Genomic DNA, 19,734 nt, shown 5'->3' with positions numbered 1-19,734 from the left:
ATAGAATACTACTTGAATAATTTTTCACAGAAACTCAAGGGATGAACGGCTAAGACAGCAAACCTCACCTCGATTTAGGGTATATTCTGTGCCAATAAGATTGGAGGCGTTTGTAGCGCCCAATATCCCCGTACTCTTAGTGTCCACGTTTCTGCGATCTTCGTACAACAGGACGTTCTTAGAAGTGACCAGTGGCTGTCCGAGGTCACTTAAACCTGGAAAAAGGGAGTTAATATTGCATCAATTGAACTTTCGTAGTTGTAACGATTCAGGTTAGCAACAACTGTTTATGAATAGGGCCTATACTATATAATGATGCTGTAGTACACGTCGATCACATTTCCTTTTTTCTGAATATGAAGATTTTGAAGATTGTGAAGATTTCCCACAACACTCCTTAATCCTAGCACCAAATAATGCAATATTTGAATGTAAAATATTAGAAGACAGCAATACAATTTAATACAATACACTATACAATACAATGTTTAACTCAGACTGTGATTTATGTATACCTCTACAAACGCGGTCTGTTGTCCCGCCGCATGCAGTCGACTCGTATTCCTCTCTGCCACACTTCGGTTTGCAGGCTAACGACAGGCATTAAAAAAAAAAGACTTAGCAAAGAAAATTTATTTGTGTCTATTGTTACTTTATAGTTTTGTCTAGATATAAAAACAATCCCGATTGTTTTCAAATGCGTTCGCTTTTAATCTCAATTAATTCGTGAACACGGATTCGGGATGTGTCTGTAACTTAAACATAATAAACTTAGTTACGCAATGTATTGTACAAAAATGAAATAATTTACAAAGGCCTCTTTAAAAGCCACTAAAAAAAACAAATATCAAGACATTAATGTAACCCCACCAGAACAACGGGCATTCGTAGTCGCTGTGCAGTTCGTAGAAAGGTAATACTCCGTCGGACAAACTGTGATACACGCTGAAAAATCCGGATACATGATGCTGACATTGGTAATAACTACCCTCTACCAGGGCGACTGATAGATTTTTACAGATATTCACAGATATGTTTCTAGCTAGCTAGATTCACAGATATGTTTCTAGCTAGATAGATGGTCATTTTGGGCTGACTTCAGCCCAAAATGAACATCTATCTAGCTAAAGACATATCTGTGAATATCTGTAAAAATCTGTCAGTCGCTCTGGTAGAGGGTAGGTAATAACCTTGTTTTCCCTTCTCTTTCAGCACAAATTGGTCAATAAAATAATACGTTTACTGGTTAAGCAGGATGTTTTGAAATTATTTTGAAAATGTGAAGACATACTTGATTTAAACATTCCATTGTTTTGGAATGGTGAATGACACCTTAAATGTTATTTTGCATAACTGATATACATCGAAACCCAGATTGATGCTGATACCGGATACCAAATGCATGGATCTACATATTACATAGACTAACCTTTACAAATCTTTGGTGAAGTACCATTACAAGGACTGCATTCAAATTCCCCTGGCAGACAAGGTTCACTGCAATCTAAAAAGTTAATAAGAATCTTAGAATAATGCTTTGTTTGAATAGTTGATAATACAATATATGTTTATATATAAATGTGGGACCCTAAACGTGATGCACTGATAAGCAACTTCTTTATTTAACACAAAGCTTATATAAAAGTTCGTTTTAAAATATACTCTGTGCAAAATAAAGCGGATAAAAAAAGTTTAAATATCTGCCAAAAATTGTACGAAAACGTAAAATAAAAATTTTCATGCTAATCTTACTCTTGCAATCTCTGCCGTCACCGTAGAACCCGTCTGCGCACGCGCATGAATAGGAACCAAATGTATTGGTACATATGGCATTTTTGTGACAAACCCGTGGAACATGTTCAATGGAACACTCATCTATATCTGCAGAATGAAAATATGCTATTATGGTATTCTAATGATATGTACTAGTAGTTCTTTGTTGCGGTTATTTCATATCAATAATAAATTCAGCATTCAGGAAGTTTCTGAAATATTCAAATACATATTTTACAAATTTGGAAACAACCGTAAGGTATATGATTTGTAAAAGTTCCATGGGGATTGCTTGAACTAATGCACTGAAAGATAAACGCTTGTCAAAAACAATATTTTATTTTTAGTTTAATTTATGAAAAACATCACCGGTTAACCATATTGAAAGGTCCTTTTCTATTCACACCGATATTCACACATCAAATTCCTGATATGCCAGCCTGGTCGATGTAACAGCGACTACACACTGTATATACGTATATACGCAACCAACTGAACCAGCAGTCAAATTAATCATTAGTAAAGCAGCCAGTTCAGCAACCAAGCGACTAACCCAATAACCGTACCAATTCCAAGCAAAAAAGGCTCCCAAATAGTATAAATCCTGCTACAACGTACCTTGGCAGCTTGTGTCGTTGAAAGACTGAAAACCAACACGACACACGCACTTGTTGGTGGCATAGTCGCAACCATGGTCACAATGCAGTCCTTGGCACGGCGGATCAGTAATGACGATCATGTGTAGATTATGAACCGCTGTAATAACAAGGGAATGTGTAAAATATTACGTCTAATGTTGTCAAAGACTCAAAATTGAACAATCGTCATGACATTGACTAACGCGTGATATACGTGAACCATGTTCATCCTTTTACCCTCTATGATAGACCAAGAAATTTTTCGTGTTAGAGAAAAAAATTGGAATTTGTTAAGAAGTTTATTTTTGATGTACCTTGCCAACTTAACTATCACTAGGAAAATGACAAAGATTCTATAAATACGGAAAATACAAGGAGAAAATGTTGAAAATCAGACCACAAGTACTTTGACAGCGCCTAAGACGGCATATTGTAGGTGTAAATGAGAGGCAAGTGTACACAGGCCTGGCCACTAATAAACTCTAAATCCGTTTGCGGTACCAAAAAAAAAAAAAAAAAAAATCAGCACTTACTAAAAGTTTGGATTTTCATTTTGGGAAACCGAGAAGCATTGACATCAACGGGTTTTCCAGGTTGCTGAAAGACGTGAGCAGCGCCAAGTGTTGAATTTTTTGGTACATGTATAATAACGTCCACCAGAACGTCGAAATACACCTGAGAGAAGGATTCCGCAAAAATCATACCAAGGACTGTCAACATTGTTAATGCGGCAGGATGAAACCTGAAATGAAGATGTGGGATGATATAATGAGTAAAAATTGTGTACATTTAGAACATATGAACCAGATGCTTAATTTTAGATTTCTGTTTAGCAGATGATTGTCGTCTAGTGGTTGCATTGAGAGCGTTGCTGACGACTTGCCTGTGGAAGATTTAAGGGGTCACAGGTTGTATTCCTAGACTTGGAAGAATTGATAAGTTAATGTTATATCTGCAAACCTTCATAGTAACATTAGACTATCAGGCAGTATACTTACTTTTGAAACTCAGTTAGGACTGTTATTTTTGCCCTTACAAGTATGTATCCTGGCACCATAATTTGCCATAAACGCAGCATTTTAAGGATATACAAAGACTCATAAAGAAATGACTATAAGACATGGGGTAAAATGCAACAATCTTGCAATAAACCATTGTAATTTGCCACAACCTACTTTTTCCCACCTCCTCCTCTTCGTTGAGTTTTTGCTTCCGCCACAGTAGCATCTATCGTTCCCCCTTTTTGCTTTACATCGGCTCCTTTGTTGAAAATGGCTACTCTTTCTGAGACGGCGGGCGATTTTGGTTCTGTTTCTTCTTTTTGTCTCCAGTGATGGGGCAGTATGCCAGGGTTCTTTTCCAGCGTATCTACAGGAGCGGTATTGGTGTCTTGAGGCTTAGAGATGCCATTCACAATGTCTGCTTCGCCATTAACCTCATGTATAATTATAGCAGGATTGTCAACTCCCAGCATTTTATCCTTTGATCTGCTTATCAATGCATTTTTGATTCCATTATCTTTATCCAAAGTGCAGAGATTATCATTTTCTTCCTCTTTTTCTTCGCTGGGAGATTTGGACGTTTTTAGTCGGTGTGTCTTGTGAAGTGCCAAGGGGGAGGGAGCCTTGGGTTCCCGCCTCGCGGTTGGAGTATAAACTTCTGCCTTCACCTGTAATGTGTACTCTGTGGACGGCAACGCGAGGCCCCTGACGTTGTGGTCATAACTTCTGTTCGGTTTATCAAAAATCAGGCGCGCTGATCTGACACTTATTGGAGAAGTATTCGATTCAGAATCCAATATGTCAGCCTTAGCCTTTGTTTCGTGTTTCTTCCGCCTTTTTTGGGTGTCTGTCCCTGCGTCTGTGTCGCTTGTGGTAGAGGATACATCTGAATCCTGAAATACGTCATATGTTTTCTATAAGACAGTTTACAATAAGTGCGAAAAACTTTTTTATTACTTATTTGTTTCTTAAGGAGCATTATTATTTCATAAATGTTACTTATCTTCTATTTTCATCTCTTGGTCTCTTCTTTTGTTTGATATTATGACTCGTTATACATTTGATGTTATTTCAATATTTCAAACTATTTATTTACTTAAATTCCCAATTTGAAGTTCATAAATTGTTCAGCGGGAACTTACAGTGTTTATTACAATACACGATAAGCTTGCATGCTGTTACACTGTGCATGTATTGTTGGCCTTTTATTATCACGTAACAGTTTGTTCTACACTATCGTCTACGACGGTCTTTAAATTATTAGCGCGGTTTTGTTCCCGATGCCTTACCACAGAATCGCTGGGCTGAAGAGCTTTTCTAAGCAAGTATGGTGAATGAGTTTTCTTAAGCTCCACTCCGAAAGTCCCTGTTTTGTTGTATTCTGGCTCAATAAATTCCATTTCTGTCTCATTTCAATAAAAAATAATTTATTTACTGTCTACAGAGTTAATATACAAGTATATATGGGGATATAACATTGCGAACAGGAAGGTTTCCTTACATGTATATTCATACCCTATTACGTCACAATAAAATGCGAACTAACATGTGAATAAGGGAATAAAAAACATTTTTATTTCATTGATTGCTAACTACTTAATTTTTATCAAATTCTGGGCAAAAAGTTTCTATTTTACAAAAAAACAGTCATGTGATAAAGATAAAACTGGAGCAGTAAATTTCACGTGCATTTTAATAGTCATCAAAGTAAAATCAAAGGGGAATCGGGAAATCTACTAAGTAATGTAGATGGCAGTGGCCATACCGTATGCAGAGTCGATGTCCTCCCCCTGATCAGCCTTATACCTGTGCCACCACACTGAGAACAGTATCAATGCCACCAGGACCACTCCCGTGGACACGCCCACGACCACGCCTATTTCTGACGTCACATCATTCAAATGAGCAGATTGGGTGTCATCACACTGTAGGTCAAGAGTGATAATTAATGCAAACAAATACTATCAATATGATATGACAAGTAAAATCTCATAAGTGTATGAATATTTTAATAATGGACTATTTTCAATCAAATTCCACTAACGGTGCATACCTTTTGTTTGAAATCTACATTAAATTGTCACAGCTCGCCATGCTATCATATGTCTGGAAAAAGGGTTGTCGTACCAAAAAGAATAACAAATAAATAGAATGAAAACGTGACAAGCGCTTTTTACATATTTTTTCTTAATAATATTACTCTGATACCTGATTTAACACGTATCAAAACAGAGATTGACTTGAGAAGAATACACGTACCACTTGCAGGAGAGCAATACTTTCTGGCGTTTCGTTGGTGCTAATTCTTGCGAAACTATATTTCACAACTTGTTTAAGCTCTCGACTAGAATTAGTCCGAGCTTTGACGATCACCTTGAAGTCTTCGCTTTCTCGAAAGCTAACTGACCCCTGCAAAATTATGGCAAGTCGTTCAGCAAATGCCCTTCAATTTCTCCACTCAAACGATTACTACTTGCATATTTCTTTCTGCAAACAATTTGGAATTGTACAATATTTAATCACGCAAAAAATGTAACTTTTAAAAATCAGAATAAGAAAAAATAAGATATATAAGAGCTGTTGTTTTTAAGATTTTGAAAACAGATGGACTTTGACAGATAAAATATGGCGGGGGGCGAGGGGGGGGGGTAGGGACACTGTCCACCTCTGCATTTTTGCAAAGGCAAATGTATACTGTGATAAACCATTGAAATACTGCATGGTTACCCGAGACCCCAGTCAACCAATGTCGAAGTCCAAGTGGGCCCTACATCTAAGCGTGACGCGTGAGGTGGAAGAGCGGGGAAGGGGGGGGGGGGGGGGTCTTGTTTTCCGTCCCTCACCGCAGCCCTGCTTTGTGAATTTATCTTCTCAAATAGCGAACGCATTACGATAACCCAGATAGCTCCCCCTTTCCGGACATTGTATACAAAGACACACTCATACAACAAATATTTAATCAAATGTTTCAATGGCAGTTATCACAATGTAAAGGCCATTGTCTAGCCACTAATCACAATTTCCCTGTGCGGGGAAAACATTCCAACACAACCAACGCATACCCAAAAACGGGTCTTCTTTCTCTTATCATGCCCACAGACACATACTAATATCAGTGTTAGGATCAATATCGGCACCAATAACTATATCAAAATCAAAGTCAATAACAGTATCAATTAGTCAATTCGCGATATCTGACGCATGTACATTATTTGTATTGACAAAATAAGTATCCTTACCTTAAACCCCATGCGTATAACCAACAGAGATGGTAGATCGTGGATGCTTTCTTGTATTTCATCAATGGTGAACTCCTCTGCTGACTCTAATGGTTGGTAAGCTGTGTTCTGGCCCCGACTGGCAGTTAAATATACGCCCAGAAAGACGACGATTTGCAAAACAATATCATGAATCATTTTGCTGCTGAAAATGAAATACAAAACAGTATGCAAATTAACCCAGTAAATGTGTTTAGACAGAATATGTAAATTAATTGCGAAATAAATTAAATAAATGAAAATAAAACAAAAAGGACTGGAAAGAACAGACAACATTTTATCTCATCATAGATTACTTAGGGGTTCAAGCACTTCTGAAGGGAGGCCGATAACTTGGGAAAGCGTATTTTTTAACACTTTGTGACCACCTGGCTAAAACTAATAACACATGAAAGCTCCATTTGGTGCAAGAAGTCAGTTTCGTGTGTAAAATGTTTATTTATGTACATAATTTTGACAGAAGAGATGCACAATAAATTTTGTAGAGAAAGTAATGCGATTAACGCACGATGTCCGTACGTCCGTATAATACTGCCCCACTGTCACTTTTCGTGCGACTTCCGTGTGGGGGCAAGCGGTGACATTGCACAATTATCGTTCGGTATTAAATTCTTTGGTGAACTTGCACTGAGAATACAGCAAAGAAATCACGGGTGCATTGAAATTGAATCGTATGGTCACTGTTCAATAAACAGATCGGGTTTTCCCGACCTGAGTTCAAGATAATTTGGATGAAATACTCTGCTCTCATGAATAATGTAAACATACTCACTGTAGTCCGAAGACACTTTCGATGAAAAAAAAATCGCACGGAAAATCGCATACGATTTCATCGCACGGCTCCTTTGCAACCTACACTTGAGCCGAGCACACACACACACACACACACGCACTGGCGCCGAGATAAAAGCACACAGATTCTGCACCCTTACCTGATACACTGTACCTCATCCTCGAATTGCGACGACTGAATTGTGCTACGTCCGGCTTATCACTTTCAATGAACATTTCATTGAATTTTTTGCTGAGTCAGTTCATGACGTTTATAAGAAAAAAAAGGCGTAAGTAGCAAAGTTCGGCAGCAGAAAGTAATAAAGAGCAGACGCCGTGGAACTTGCTTGCTTTCATTTTACAACGTTATCTTCTTGTTCCAGTGAGTCCATTGTTTCAGGGTAGATTTGATAAGACGTACCATTCATTTTAGACTAGTAGGCAGCACACTGGGAAGGCTACAGGTTACTGGTGAACTTTCTGGTAAGGGTGTGATTAGTGTTAATTTTTTTAAGTAATTCTGTGACGAAATACCAAACATTTATCTTAACGATTTTTTGTTGATTTGCAGAATTGTGTTAAATACTTTTTCGTTTGATTTCAATTTTCGTGTTTGTTTGTTTGTTTCCGTTTTTGTTGTATTTTGCTTAAAATTTTTACGGAAACAAAATCTTTCGCTTTTAGTGTGATGCTACACACATAGTATGATGAAGATGTATAACAGCAAGTACGTAATGTGATTATAATACATCTTGTCATCCGGATATAGCATTTAAATACGAGGGGTAATTTGATAATGACACAGTCATATTTATCCAGGGTTCGATATATTATTCATTGTTGCTGACCGTGTTATCATTGGGGAATAAGCTTCTACATGTATAATCCTTTAAGGTGAGTTCAGTTAAATAAACTGCAGCACAATTGCCGTAGATATAACTACTTATAAAATACCATGCTTAAACATTAACGCAGCATTTGTTTCAGATGCTTACTTAATTTCGCCTCGATGTTCTTCCTGCTGCAATGTGTTCTTCTTCTTGTGTACGGCATAGCACGTGCCAAGAACAACACGACGTCAGTGAACCACGACACGCCATGTGACGCTGCGTCATTTCACAGGACAGAGGAATTCAGCATTCCAAACCCGGAATTACTTGATGTCTTGGTTATCAGGCATAACTTACACGTGAGTTAAGTCAGTTCAGATTGTGTCGTGGGGAAATGAGAGGTCGAAAAATGATTTGTTACCCAGTGGCCAGATGGTGAAGACGGCGGCATGAGTAATAGCATATCTACTCACGGTTTGAAACCATAATAGGCAACATAACAACACACCATAGATCATACAAAATAAAGGGGGGGGGAATACACGTGACAATATATTTCTTTTTTTTTTTTTTTGTCTTAAATCTTTTTTTTTTTTTGGTTATGATAGTATGTGTATATATGTTAAAAACTGTGTCCCCTGGACCCGTGTGTGTGTGTGTGTGTGTGTGTGTGCGCTCTATAAGTGTGGAATGACTCCACAAGCACGCATGTACGTGCACCTGCACGTGTTATGTCACACATTTATGGACCGGAGCGCAAACACAGTGACAACAAACAGGTCATAAGTAAAAATAAAAATGTAAAAATACACAAACGTAATGAAATCGACGGTTCATGTCCAATTCTAGGGCGGCGTGAAGCTTAAAGATAGCGATAACCAAAGTATCCGTGTTTTTCTGGAATTTCAAGCAAAAACGAATGCCGATCTCAATGGGATTACGATGTGGAAGGATCTTCAGAATGATACAGGCAGAAAAATTATGATGATACAGATCGTAAGTATTAAAAAACATTTCCGAAAACACAGAGAATATCTATGCATTTCAATCAATCATCTGTCTTGCATGTACCCTGTTTCTACGGCTGTTCTACGTTTCATGGATTTAAACATAAACAACTCGTTATCAATCTAAATTCTAAATTTGCATTATAGGACTCCAAACATGATGACAATACCCTCAACACGGTAGAGATACTTCTGATTGCTTCTGGTGTGACCGTGATACTGACAGCAAGCACAGCGATTGTGATTATGTACCGCCGACGTCGAGTTACAAAAACTGAAAACGTTTATGGTAAGCATTTTGTATTACAAAAATAACCCTACACTGTTTAATTGAAGAAAACCTTATTTTGGATTCTAGAAAACATGTGTTAAACAGATTCAAAATTCCTATCTTCAAAGGTGAATAACTGTATAGTCGCACACATTGGCGTCTGCGGAAGCAAATATCATTTATAAAAATTCAGGTACAGTTTATCAGAATTACTTACTGGTAGCCTTAAATCATAATCAAACTATTGATGCTGTATTAAAGTTTAATCCTATGTCTGTCTGTGTATTCACAGAACCAAAACGACTGGAGCCTACCTCTCTAATACAGCGAATGCGAAGAGCATTTGAGACAAGCCAGGAGCAGGAGTGTACTCAGGTATCATAAAGATTCAACTGTTTTCATATTTTAATATAATAAAAATAACAAACTCATAACCGACGCCAATAGATGCACAAGGTCAATAAGACGCACAGCTTGTTATCAATAGATACAGTTCTTTCACCATCTTTCTTTTCTAATGGACGCCTTTGAAAAAATTTATTGTGACGATCGTCTTAATTAAGATATTACGACCACTTCTCCTTGTGTTTGTTCATTTGTCCTAAAGCGCACACAGGGGAATGGTATCCAGACTGCCTCAAAAACCAAGGGATTGGTAGAAGGCCACAGTCACGCTACACCAGTCGATTCCATCTCCACTCTTGGGGTCGACCACGTCACACTGAACGCTAGCGTTAGAGGGGCCACCGTTCAACACAGGGGAGTGGCAGCTAAAAAACTAATGCTGGCAACTGTTACCGTGTTGACACTTGTTACTGTGGCTCAGACAGCGTGCATGTTCCTTCCGCGAGCGATGATGACCATTTATTTACCCAGAGAATTATTACGAAACGAAACCGGTATCTGTCTATCTACATATTTATCAGTATCGATCTATCTACCAGTACATATGTGTGTTTCTTCTTTAGTTGCAAACCTTGTGTCATGAGGAATTGATGTGTTCCAATTTTTTCGAACCGTTTCTGTTACATTTCAAAGGTGGTATGCTTTTTTAGTCAGTCCACGAGATGCAAAATATGTCGACTTATAATAATTGTGAAGTTTAAATTATAATCAATATTTCAGTGTCTGTGGAGATTTACTTCAAGAAAAGGACGTACTCACGTGTTGAAGCAGACCAGCTGACCCATAATGATAGTGTCAAAGTGTTTGGTATGGGAACTTAATACATCTGAGAGAGAGAGAGAGACTGTGGTAGCTGTATAATTATTGTGCTTCTTGTGCTGGATACCTCGCTTCGTGCGAACGAAATCAATAATAATGACAGAATTTTGGTTGTGAACACTTTTAGTGTTGTTCGAGGTAAAATACGTTGCTGTTCTTAGGAATGTGAAAAATTAACCTTCTCGGTTCATAGTATACCCTAAGCGTGACCACTATTTTCCAACCGATAAACTTCTTTTGCTTTTACAGATTTAAGAAGTGCACACTTTACCCCTAACCGGTATTGTCTCTCTACGAGTGTGTGCCCGAGTTCCAGCAGCCAGAGCCTTGTGTCTTGTGACCCGGGTGAAAATCAGTGCATATGCGCCAGAGGGTTTGAATTAATCAACAGCACCTGCCTAGGTAGGGGCCTACCACATCGGATGTACACTCTACCAGGGCCACGGATTGATTTTTTTCACTTAATATTCACAGAAATGTCTCTGGCTAATTCATGACATTTTTTCTTACGGTATAGTTAGAGAAAAGTGCACATAATTTATCTGCCGCCCTGGTAGAGGGTAACCAAATATCCTATGTAATACTAATTTATGTACTCGGTCATATTACCAGGTCTATTCACAAAAGCCCAGGCTGTAAATGCAATTAGCCAGCACTTGCAGCCACAACAAAAGTGGCCCAAGAAAGTAAATTGTGTTAGGGCATATCTGTTAATAAGTATGAAGGATCAACATTAACATTTTAAACGACAACGTTTGTTTATGATTCAATTTAGATATCGACGAATGCATCTCTCCTTCTCTGAACAACTGTCCTGAACACTCCACGTGTAACAACCTGAATGGTTCTTTCAAGTGCTTGTGTAAAAACGGGACTTTTGGGAATGGTTATCATTGTGAACGTAAGTACAATGTAGTACAAAACGGCAAAATTTTGTTTGAATATTTTACTTATTGGTTTCAAATTAAATACCCCTTTTAACATACAGGGGCTTGTGTGGCCGTATGCTATATCAAGGGTAATTACTTGACGAATAATAGCTGACGCTGATTAATTGTTTTCAGAGTGCCAAACTAATTGTCCAGACGACCATTACGAGAGTGAGCAGTGCAGTTATGAGCAAGATTTGCAGTGCAAAGGTCAAGTGCAAGTGCTTTGATATTTTTCGGTTCACTTCCGCAAATGCCACACCCACATTGTTCACAAAATATGCATGCCTCAAAAAAAAAAAACAATAATAATAAATAAATAAAGGATTCCAATGAAGTTAAAATGTAAATTGGTCACAGAAAACTATTGTGAATTTAATAAAATAAAAATATATGAATTGTTTTCTTATTATTTCTAGTGAACCATTTGTTCAATATTAAAAAAATAACAACTTGAAAAACGAAGTGATTTTGTGTACTATGTTTGGTGGTATATACATTTTAATATATAAATTTATGTATTTAGAGTGCAGAAAATGTGAAGAAGACGAATACGAAGTTAATCAGTGCAGTGGGAAAATTAACAGATTTTGCATACGTTAGTAAGGATGGAGATTATCAATACCTCGAATAAATAAAGCTTACTCCTGAGTCAAAATAGAAAATAAATATAACCTACGGTTAAATCTTATACCTACATGTACATGTACCTGGATAGATGGTTTAAAAGTGAATAATAAAAGACTACATAATGAAACTATTTAATTAAGTGTTCTATTTCAGATCCCTCTCGTCCGCTTTCAAGGGTTACACCTGAAAAGAATAAACACTACCAGCAAGTCGAAGGTAATAGCATACGACAGAAACTTTAGATAATTTCTACCTTAACATTCCCTTAATAAACGAAGCCCGTGTTAGTCTAATCCACCACCAAATATTCGTTCCTGTTGGTTATGGTTAGTACAGCAATAAGATAGTGATAGGTTTGCTTAGGATAGCGTGGTCAGATTTCTTTGACCATAACCAAAATATAGAGTTGCTGTAGTCACACTGAAGTATTAAGTGTAAGTATATGCACCCTTCTGCTCGCGGAGGTATGTTTATATCACTGTAACAAAACCACTTTGTTTCAGATCCCAGTGAATACAAACTGGTGTACCAGACCAGCAACATGTTCGTGGAAAATCTCCACGTATCGAAACAACTACGTTTTGACTTTCGTCTCAAAAAGAATGGACTACAAAACATCACCTTGACCGGTTCTCGAGGAACTGGCGTCAATGTCACGCTTACTTTACTAACGGCAAACCTGTTTCCAGAGTTTACCGGAACTCATCCCGGCCAGTCCGATAACGCTTATTTCCGCACAAATCTCTCGGGTCATGATCTTGATTCGTTCAATGAGATTGTGGAAAATTATTGCAGGTACGTGGAAAGGGCTTTAGGTGTCTATAATCTAACATGTAGGATAAGGTACAAAGATTAAGAGGACATGGAGAAGCCAGTTCAAAATTTGATGTGTGGGACCAGGACTGCCTTGATTAATCCATTCCCAAAGTTTCGCACTGCTGTTTTAACTAAATAACGAAACTCCTATGGAGTGTAACCTTTATGGTTAAGTTTATTGAAATTGGTCATTCAATAAATTATGTCTTCTTTGTTTTTAGGCAACCGATGCCGGATGGATACACAGTTGCTTTAAGCTGGCTTAGGAATAGAACGACTGCAATAAGAAAAATATATTGCGACTCAAAAAACCATGATCTCAAAAGATGTCCACCAACCTACGTGGACGGAGATGCCTACTCGTACAGGACCTTGGATGAGCCTTGTTACAAACAGGTACATGTAGGCAACTGCATTTGTCTTGTGTGAGGGAGGGAGCGGAATTTAGAATAAACAGTGAGGAATGGACTAGCGCTGGTCTCTTCTGCTAGAACGTTAAAGCAGGATGTTCGCAAGTAATAGCGTATAAATCCAGATGGATCATAATGCAAGCATAAGTAAGTTAATAGACCATACAGGTATTTTTGAAAAGAGTACGTTGGTTGTAGAAACTTATTCCAAACACGTGACTGATTCGAAAAAATTGCTTACCGCCCCTTGACAGTGCAGCTGGCTAATCATGCATTTTGTATTGTGTTCCACTGCAGCCAGACGCCGTCACTGGGCTGGCCATTGAACCCCGGACTGCCTACTGCGTGGACAACAACCCGCTTCTCACTGAGGTATTTGGTCAAGAGATTAATGAAGAAGCCGAGCTATCGTTTCCAAACGAAAAATGCATGAGAAACTTCAAGTTATGCCAACAGTGCATAGATAATAAAGACACGACAAGCTGCCCAGCCGATTATTCAAATTTACTTCATCGTAAGCATTTTATTCCGTACAATAAAAATTCCTTTTTTCTACCTAGTGACAGCGCTAGGCTTAAAAACTTTTCTGTATTTTTTTCGAAAATTGCTTTTGGCACAGTGTAACTCTCAGAATGTTCATTTTGTCAATTTTAGTTTCGAACCTCTTAAGAATCTGGTTATGATCGGAATAAGAAACCGAAGTAGCTTATATATATATATATATATATATATATATATATATATATATTACAAAAGATGACTATGTCGACAGTTGAAGAATCTTAGATGCAAAACTGAAATGTAACTTCAAGAAATGTGTCTTCCATTGCTTTGTTAAGGGGTAGACAGGAACACATGCTGTAAACTAGAATGCTATAACCAAGACAGCTGCAAGAATGCCTACCTACCCGAGTGCGTAAAAGTACCAAAAGAGTGTGCCACAGGTGAGCCTCACTCTACGCCTTACAGTTATGAATTCGTAATAATAATTAAGTCACAGTAGTCACAGTTTTCATGTGCTAGCGAGTAACACTTTGTATAAATTAACATAAATCTCATTCCTTGGAATATCATACATGTGACTTGAGGTGGGCATTTTAAAATTGATATGCGAAAATTAAGATCGATGCAGTAGTGCAGTCTATTGGCTCGCGAAAGCGTGTAACCGTTTAAATGTTTTTAAACAATTTAACATTGAAGCATTTTTTAAAATTCCGTTTGATCAATCATAAATTGAAAGAAGCTATTTTAAAATACATTTTTATTGCGTCTCTAAGAAATGATAATTGCAAAACATATTCTGCATCCACAGGTGACGTTGCAGAATTTGTTCTGACCCCCTACCTAATGGATATCAAAAAACAGTTCAGCTGTTCTCTCAGTTATAAACCACCTGGCGAGCTGTACAGTTTCACATATAAAGTTTCCTTCGACGGAGCTACTCTTGACTTGAACGAAAATTTCGACCGAAGAGTTCTTGGAACCGAGGATTACAGCGGAAGAGACACAGTCAAAAACGATTTTCTTTCAATAAGTCACGATTCGTTCATTGACATTTCTGGACGAAACATTATATTACGGGGATTGCGCAAATCAAATAGGGAAAAGTTTACACTAAGTGCGCATGCGCCCAGAAAATTGGAGAGAGCTAAGATTAGGATTAGAAACCCTTCGCACGCAAGCGGACAGTACGTAACCAACGTGCAGGTGGAAACCCCATTTGCAATAAACACGGCCAATTGGCATGAAATCATGAGTCACCATGACAAGGGATGCCATTTAGACATAACCAAGTTATATCCCGAGCAAGCTTTACACTCTCCTCTCGGAACACCGGTCTCTTTCCGTGACGCAGTCCCGTTATTGGAGTCTTACGTCCTTAAGGGAGACAGTGATCCACTTTTAAAATTTGACGTATCTGGTGAATATCATTACAAATGACACGTTTTATACAAAATTCTTTTTCCTTTGAGAATACTAATTAAGCGCCACGCTCTCTCCCTTTCTCTGTCCGTCGCTCGTAATGCTATATGACAAAGACGTACATGTACGTTTACAACACTGGAATGTTGCTAGAAACGAACATTATTAATCCCTCTCTCTCTCTCTCTCTCTTCCCCTCTCTCTCTCTCTCTCTCTGCTAAAGATCTTGTAACAAACCGAAACGTATCTCAACATGACTTTAACAATTGGGAAAAGCAAAACTTCTAACGCAAAATGTTTTACTTGTTTCAGGAAACGAAAGTGTGTGGAGGTCATTCTTCAGTAATTCAAGTGCACGCATTCAAAATGATGATTCTCTTGAAGCAGATTTGGTTTTCCGCAAAACAAAAAGGATGTGGGAGATCACAATAGAAGGTTTGCCATGAGTGAGATGGTTATATGTTTGATATTTGTTTATAAAGCACATTTTCATTGGTAAACCCGCCCTATAAACTACCTTAAGAAAAATTATATTGTAAAAGAAACCGGTACGTGTTTTAAGTTCGAAATTATTTTTGCTATCAATTCTTTTACTTTTTTGCATTCTTTCAAAGAAACGATGTTTTACGCACGAAGATGCCATTTGCAAAGTTTATGCACATCATTGTTTACAGGTGAGCTATCAGGGTGCCCCGGGTATGTTGGCTTTATCATAATCGATGGGATATCCGAGAAAGAGTTGATAAAGTACGATGCTATTGTGAACTGTCCCAGGCAGTTCAGAGTGGTATTTGGTCTGCCTACTGTCTCCGTTAACAAACAGCCAACTGACAGGCTTTTCTTTGTCAATATTCTCGATGGCATCAATACATTTCAAATTGTCCTGGCACATGTTGACTCTAAAAGGAGTAAGGAAAGGGAGGTATCACACGCAGTATTATTGCTAAAAACGCCAGAAGATCCTTGGAAAACGTTAACGCCTTTAATAGCTACAGCCGCGTTTGCTGCAGTGACGCTTGTTGGCCTCGTTATTTACGCCGAGGTGACAAAGCCGAAGGTTCCTCAGAACAAAGGGACGATTGCCAAAAGACCACGCTGGAGAACAGGGAAAGATGCAGAGAGAGCCGATATGGAATACGTTCACAGTAACGAACTTCAAGGTAGACATCTGATATTCATTGTTTGGGTAGCGATATTCCGTATAGCATATAGCCTGGTGTTCAACTTCACTGTGGTTCTAGCCGTCTTGTCACTTATACACCACCATGATATCCAGACGCTTAACGGTCTAGTTGAGTTTGTTGAGCAGGAGGGTAAAGCCATGGATGGCGTTGCTCTGAGTATGGACCGCCATCGTGAGCAGGACATAGCCCGCCAACAATACCAGGCAACTGATATGCAAAGGGCATGCAGCACGTATATGAAAGAACTGATGAAGGAGATGCGACAAAACATGAGCAATATCATTAGGTTCCATCGCTTGCAGATGTTCAATTTATCCACCATAGTGAGTCATCAAATTGGGGAACTCGTCGAGAGGCGACTGGAAGAATTGCAGGTTTTGCTTCAGCAATTTAATACCACGTACCACGACAAGGTAGTTGGAGAAATCGGTCGCGTATTCAGGAGGTTCAAAGGATGGCTTCGTCAAGTACGAAACAATGGCTGGCTGGCTATCCCGCGAGGATTATACACTTTTATCCAAGCAGTCAAAGTGTTAACTGGTGAACTCAGTTTTCCGCCAATAGATGTCGGGTTCATCGATTTTCTTGGCATTGATTCCGTCCCAGACATAGAGTTCGTTCCTGTGAATCTTCTCAAAAAGTAAGTATGGTTCAAAGCCCTATATATGCTGTTATTTATTCATCTTACAGTTATCCCATCCATTTTTCTCCAGATATGAACTATGTGGTATGTATGATTAAGATGAAATATACGTTTTTTTTTAATTTGGGGACGCGTGCATGTTTTTAGATATTCATAGAGTAAGCAAATACATATAAATTGAGCCGGGCAAAATATGAATAGATAAAATATTTTTCTTTTCAGATTTGATTTAGAATTTCCAATCACTGCAACATCTTTCATTCCTGATTTCAACTTCCCAAACGTAACGTGGCCGGGTATAAACGTGCCTGGTGTAGACTTCAATGTCGATATTCCCACGTTAGACTTCGGTATTCCTACAATTTGCCCCGGTGTTGACGGATCAGGGACCGAGGCATCAATCCCCCGGGAAACGGACTCTCAGCGAACCTATGTCACCTACACGGAGGTGGACATCGTTGATCAGAGTGATAACACGGCTGGTGGAACCTTGCAAACCGAAACATTAAGCAGTTCGTCACTTGTCTCATCATTCGACAATAAAACGGCATTTAACATAGAACGCGCAGACGAAGAACAGGAAACTTTCGAACGTATTCGAGAGACTAGTGAAGAAGTGCAGCAACTGAAGCAACTCTCCGGGTTACGTTTCATCTACCAGGCTCTAATGGCGTTTTTTGCCCTGTTAGATGTACTTCTACTGATATTTCGAAGTACCAGAACGTACATATTTGTGGTCCAACTACTGAAAGGCTTTGAAGAAAGGGTTGTTGAGAGTGAAACACAGGCAAAAATAGAAGAAAACAAAGCACTGGCACAAAAGATTGAGATTTTCCAATCTAAGTCTGTCAGGACGAAAGATAACAGTGTTGCAGCCTCAGGTAGACAGCGGGTGACACATGTTCTATTTTTGATATTCCACTACATCTCTTTGGCCTTTCTCACATTTCTTCAAGGGATGAAAAAGATAAGCTATATGGTTTTCCAAACAACATTAATTCCGAAGTTGATCCTGGGCGCCGTGGCTGGTCTGTGCGTTTACCTCATCATTACGGCTGCCAGCCAGCTTATGACAGTGGACGTGCTGGAGGAGCTGCAGTTTTACGACCTTCTGACAGCTCGCCTGGATCTTAATCTAGAGTATTCGAATTGGGAGATTTTCGAGAACGTCAACTTCATCAATAATGTGTCAATGAAGTCGTACACGGAACACATGAGAAATGAGCTCTCTGGAATACACGATATTGTGGAGAGGTTTAATAGAGAACAAGTGAGTTTGAATTTTGTATGAAGGCATAGGTCGTTTTGAAGTGCATCTTGAGGTCTTAAGCGTTTGATTTAACGTTTTGAAAGAAAATTTGAAGCGTCTTATACAACTTATTTTAGGAGATCGAAAGAAAAGAGCGTCTTATTTTTTGTTGAAAATAAAATTGCCATGAAGAAATTATATTTTAACCTACGGTAAAATTAGCATGTCTGAATGATATTTTGTCTTTCCAGGCAGAAAAAATAAAAGCATACCGAGATGAACTTTGTGTATACCGCACTGAACTACAAGGTTTCTGTGACATACAATTTGACATTAGGACATTAAGATTAGATATTTTGCCCTGCAACTTCCGCCAGGTGGAGCCTAAAACGTACCAAGGTGAGCTCAGATGTAAATTTACACAAGTGCAACAACGAGAGTATATCGATTAGTGAAAATAACAACTGCCAGGTATTATTGTAAAGAAAATAATGCATTAAATAACCATTACTTACAGGTGTGTTATAAATGTAGGTTTTAATTTGGATTATTGCCACATGATTTAAGTTTACTTTTGCTTTTATCATCATCAGCATCATTAAAGAAAAATCACTGTTTCCTTTAAGGACAAATTTGTATGTTGTTAAGTACAGCAGAAACTACCCTTTTAGAAATTTGCTCCAAAATTCAATTCCTTTCGCAGATTTGCAGCAATAAAACATTACTTGCAGACTCGTTGCCACAAACTTTTGATTTACAGCAATATTGCGTGTAAATTTACATCTAGCAAACTTTACTTCACTTTTGTTTCAGAATATGACAAAGCAACCTACAGAAATCACTTGAAGTTTAAAAGCGAACCTCTTGTGGCAGCTGTGAGAAACATTATTTTAAACACATTTTATGTCCTGCTAGTAATAGCAGCCGTCATTATATGCATTGCTATCTTAGGGTATTTGATTCTTACATTTATGAAAACAAGAAATATGGTTAGAGTTATAAAGATATACGAAACAACACAAAAACCAATAGATAATCAACAAGAAAGGCAAAGGAAGAACTGCATCTCCAATGAAAAACAGAATAACAATTCTACGGAGGAGATATCGCCGCAAAGTTCCACCAAAGACCCAATGACAGACGAGAGTGTCGTATAG

General features: G+C 38.3%; 2 protein-coding genes across 4 annotated transcripts in view; one reads left to right on the top strand and one right to left on the bottom strand.

Annotated features, from left to right (window-relative positions):
• The window catches only part of LOC106178563 (uncharacterized), a 16,887-nt gene extending 8,333 nt beyond the window's left edge, over nt 1-8,554 (bottom strand). For 2 of the 3 annotated variants that reach the window (XM_087005587.1, XM_087005589.1), the window contains exons 1-13: nt 8,457-8,554; nt 6,652-6,835; nt 5,672-5,821; nt 5,178-5,337; nt 4,702-4,814; nt 3,587-4,305; nt 2,945-3,153; nt 2,392-2,529; nt 1,753-1,881; nt 1,430-1,504; nt 871-945; nt 516-590; nt 69-215 (exon numbers count right to left, since the gene is read on the bottom strand). In XM_087005587.1, the coding sequence (XP_086861713.1) occupies nt 69-215; nt 516-590; nt 871-945; nt 1,430-1,504; nt 1,753-1,881; nt 2,392-2,529; nt 2,945-3,153; nt 3,587-4,305; nt 4,702-4,814; nt 5,178-5,337; nt 5,672-5,821; nt 6,652-6,828 (2,167 nt within the window). In that variant the 5' untranslated portion in view covers nt 6,829-6,835; nt 8,457-8,554. Of the gene's footprint in view, nt 1-68; nt 216-515; nt 591-870; nt 946-1,429; nt 1,505-1,752; nt 1,882-2,391; nt 2,530-2,944; nt 3,154-3,586; nt 4,306-4,701; nt 4,815-5,177; nt 5,338-5,671; nt 5,822-6,651; nt 6,836-7,622; nt 8,185-8,456 lie in introns of those variants that run through there. The other variant, XM_087005588.1, reaches the window with a different exon arrangement.
• LOC106177382 (uncharacterized) lies at nt 8,471-19,734 on the top strand. Its single transcript, XM_087005590.1, has 21 exons — nt 8,471-8,650; nt 9,141-9,287; nt 9,446-9,587; nt 9,862-9,944; nt 10,177-10,468; nt 10,695-10,781; nt 11,043-11,195; nt 11,569-11,694; nt 11,858-11,932; nt 12,249-12,320; nt 12,506-12,568; nt 12,856-13,147; nt 13,390-13,564; nt 13,876-14,092; nt 14,418-14,522; nt 14,891-15,499; nt 15,814-15,936; nt 16,176-17,325; nt 17,551-18,598; nt 18,829-18,976; nt 19,391-19,734. Exons 1-21 carry the CDS (start codon nt 8,471-8,473, stop codon nt 19,732-19,734), a joined length of 5,631 nt encoding a protein of 1,876 aa, XP_086861716.1.

The sequence above is a fragment of the Lingula anatina genome, chromosome 2 (assembly GCF_051362555.1).
Source record: "Lingula anatina isolate TDL-2025a chromosome 2, LinAna3.0, whole genome shotgun sequence".
In the NCBI taxonomy this organism is placed as follows: domain Eukaryota; kingdom Metazoa; phylum Brachiopoda; class Lingulata; order Lingulida; family Lingulidae; genus Lingula; species Lingula anatina.
Note: the sequence above shows the minus strand (reverse complement) of the source record. Positions and strands in the feature narration are given on the sequence as shown.

Bases quoted from the DNA above. Each gene is read 5' to 3' on its own strand.
- LOC106177382 (XM_087005590.1), top strand. From the start codon at position 8,471: ATGTTCTTCCTGCTGCAATGTGTTCTTCTTCTTGTGTACGGCATAGCA. The intron at 8,651-9,140 runs GTGAGTTAAGTC...GTCCAATTCTAG, and splicing joins TTATCAGGCATAACTTACAC to GGCGGCGTGAAGCTTAAAGA. The intron at 10,469-10,694 runs GTATCTGTCTAT...TCAATATTTCAG, and splicing joins ATTATTACGAAACGAAACCG to TGTCTGTGGAGATTTACTTC.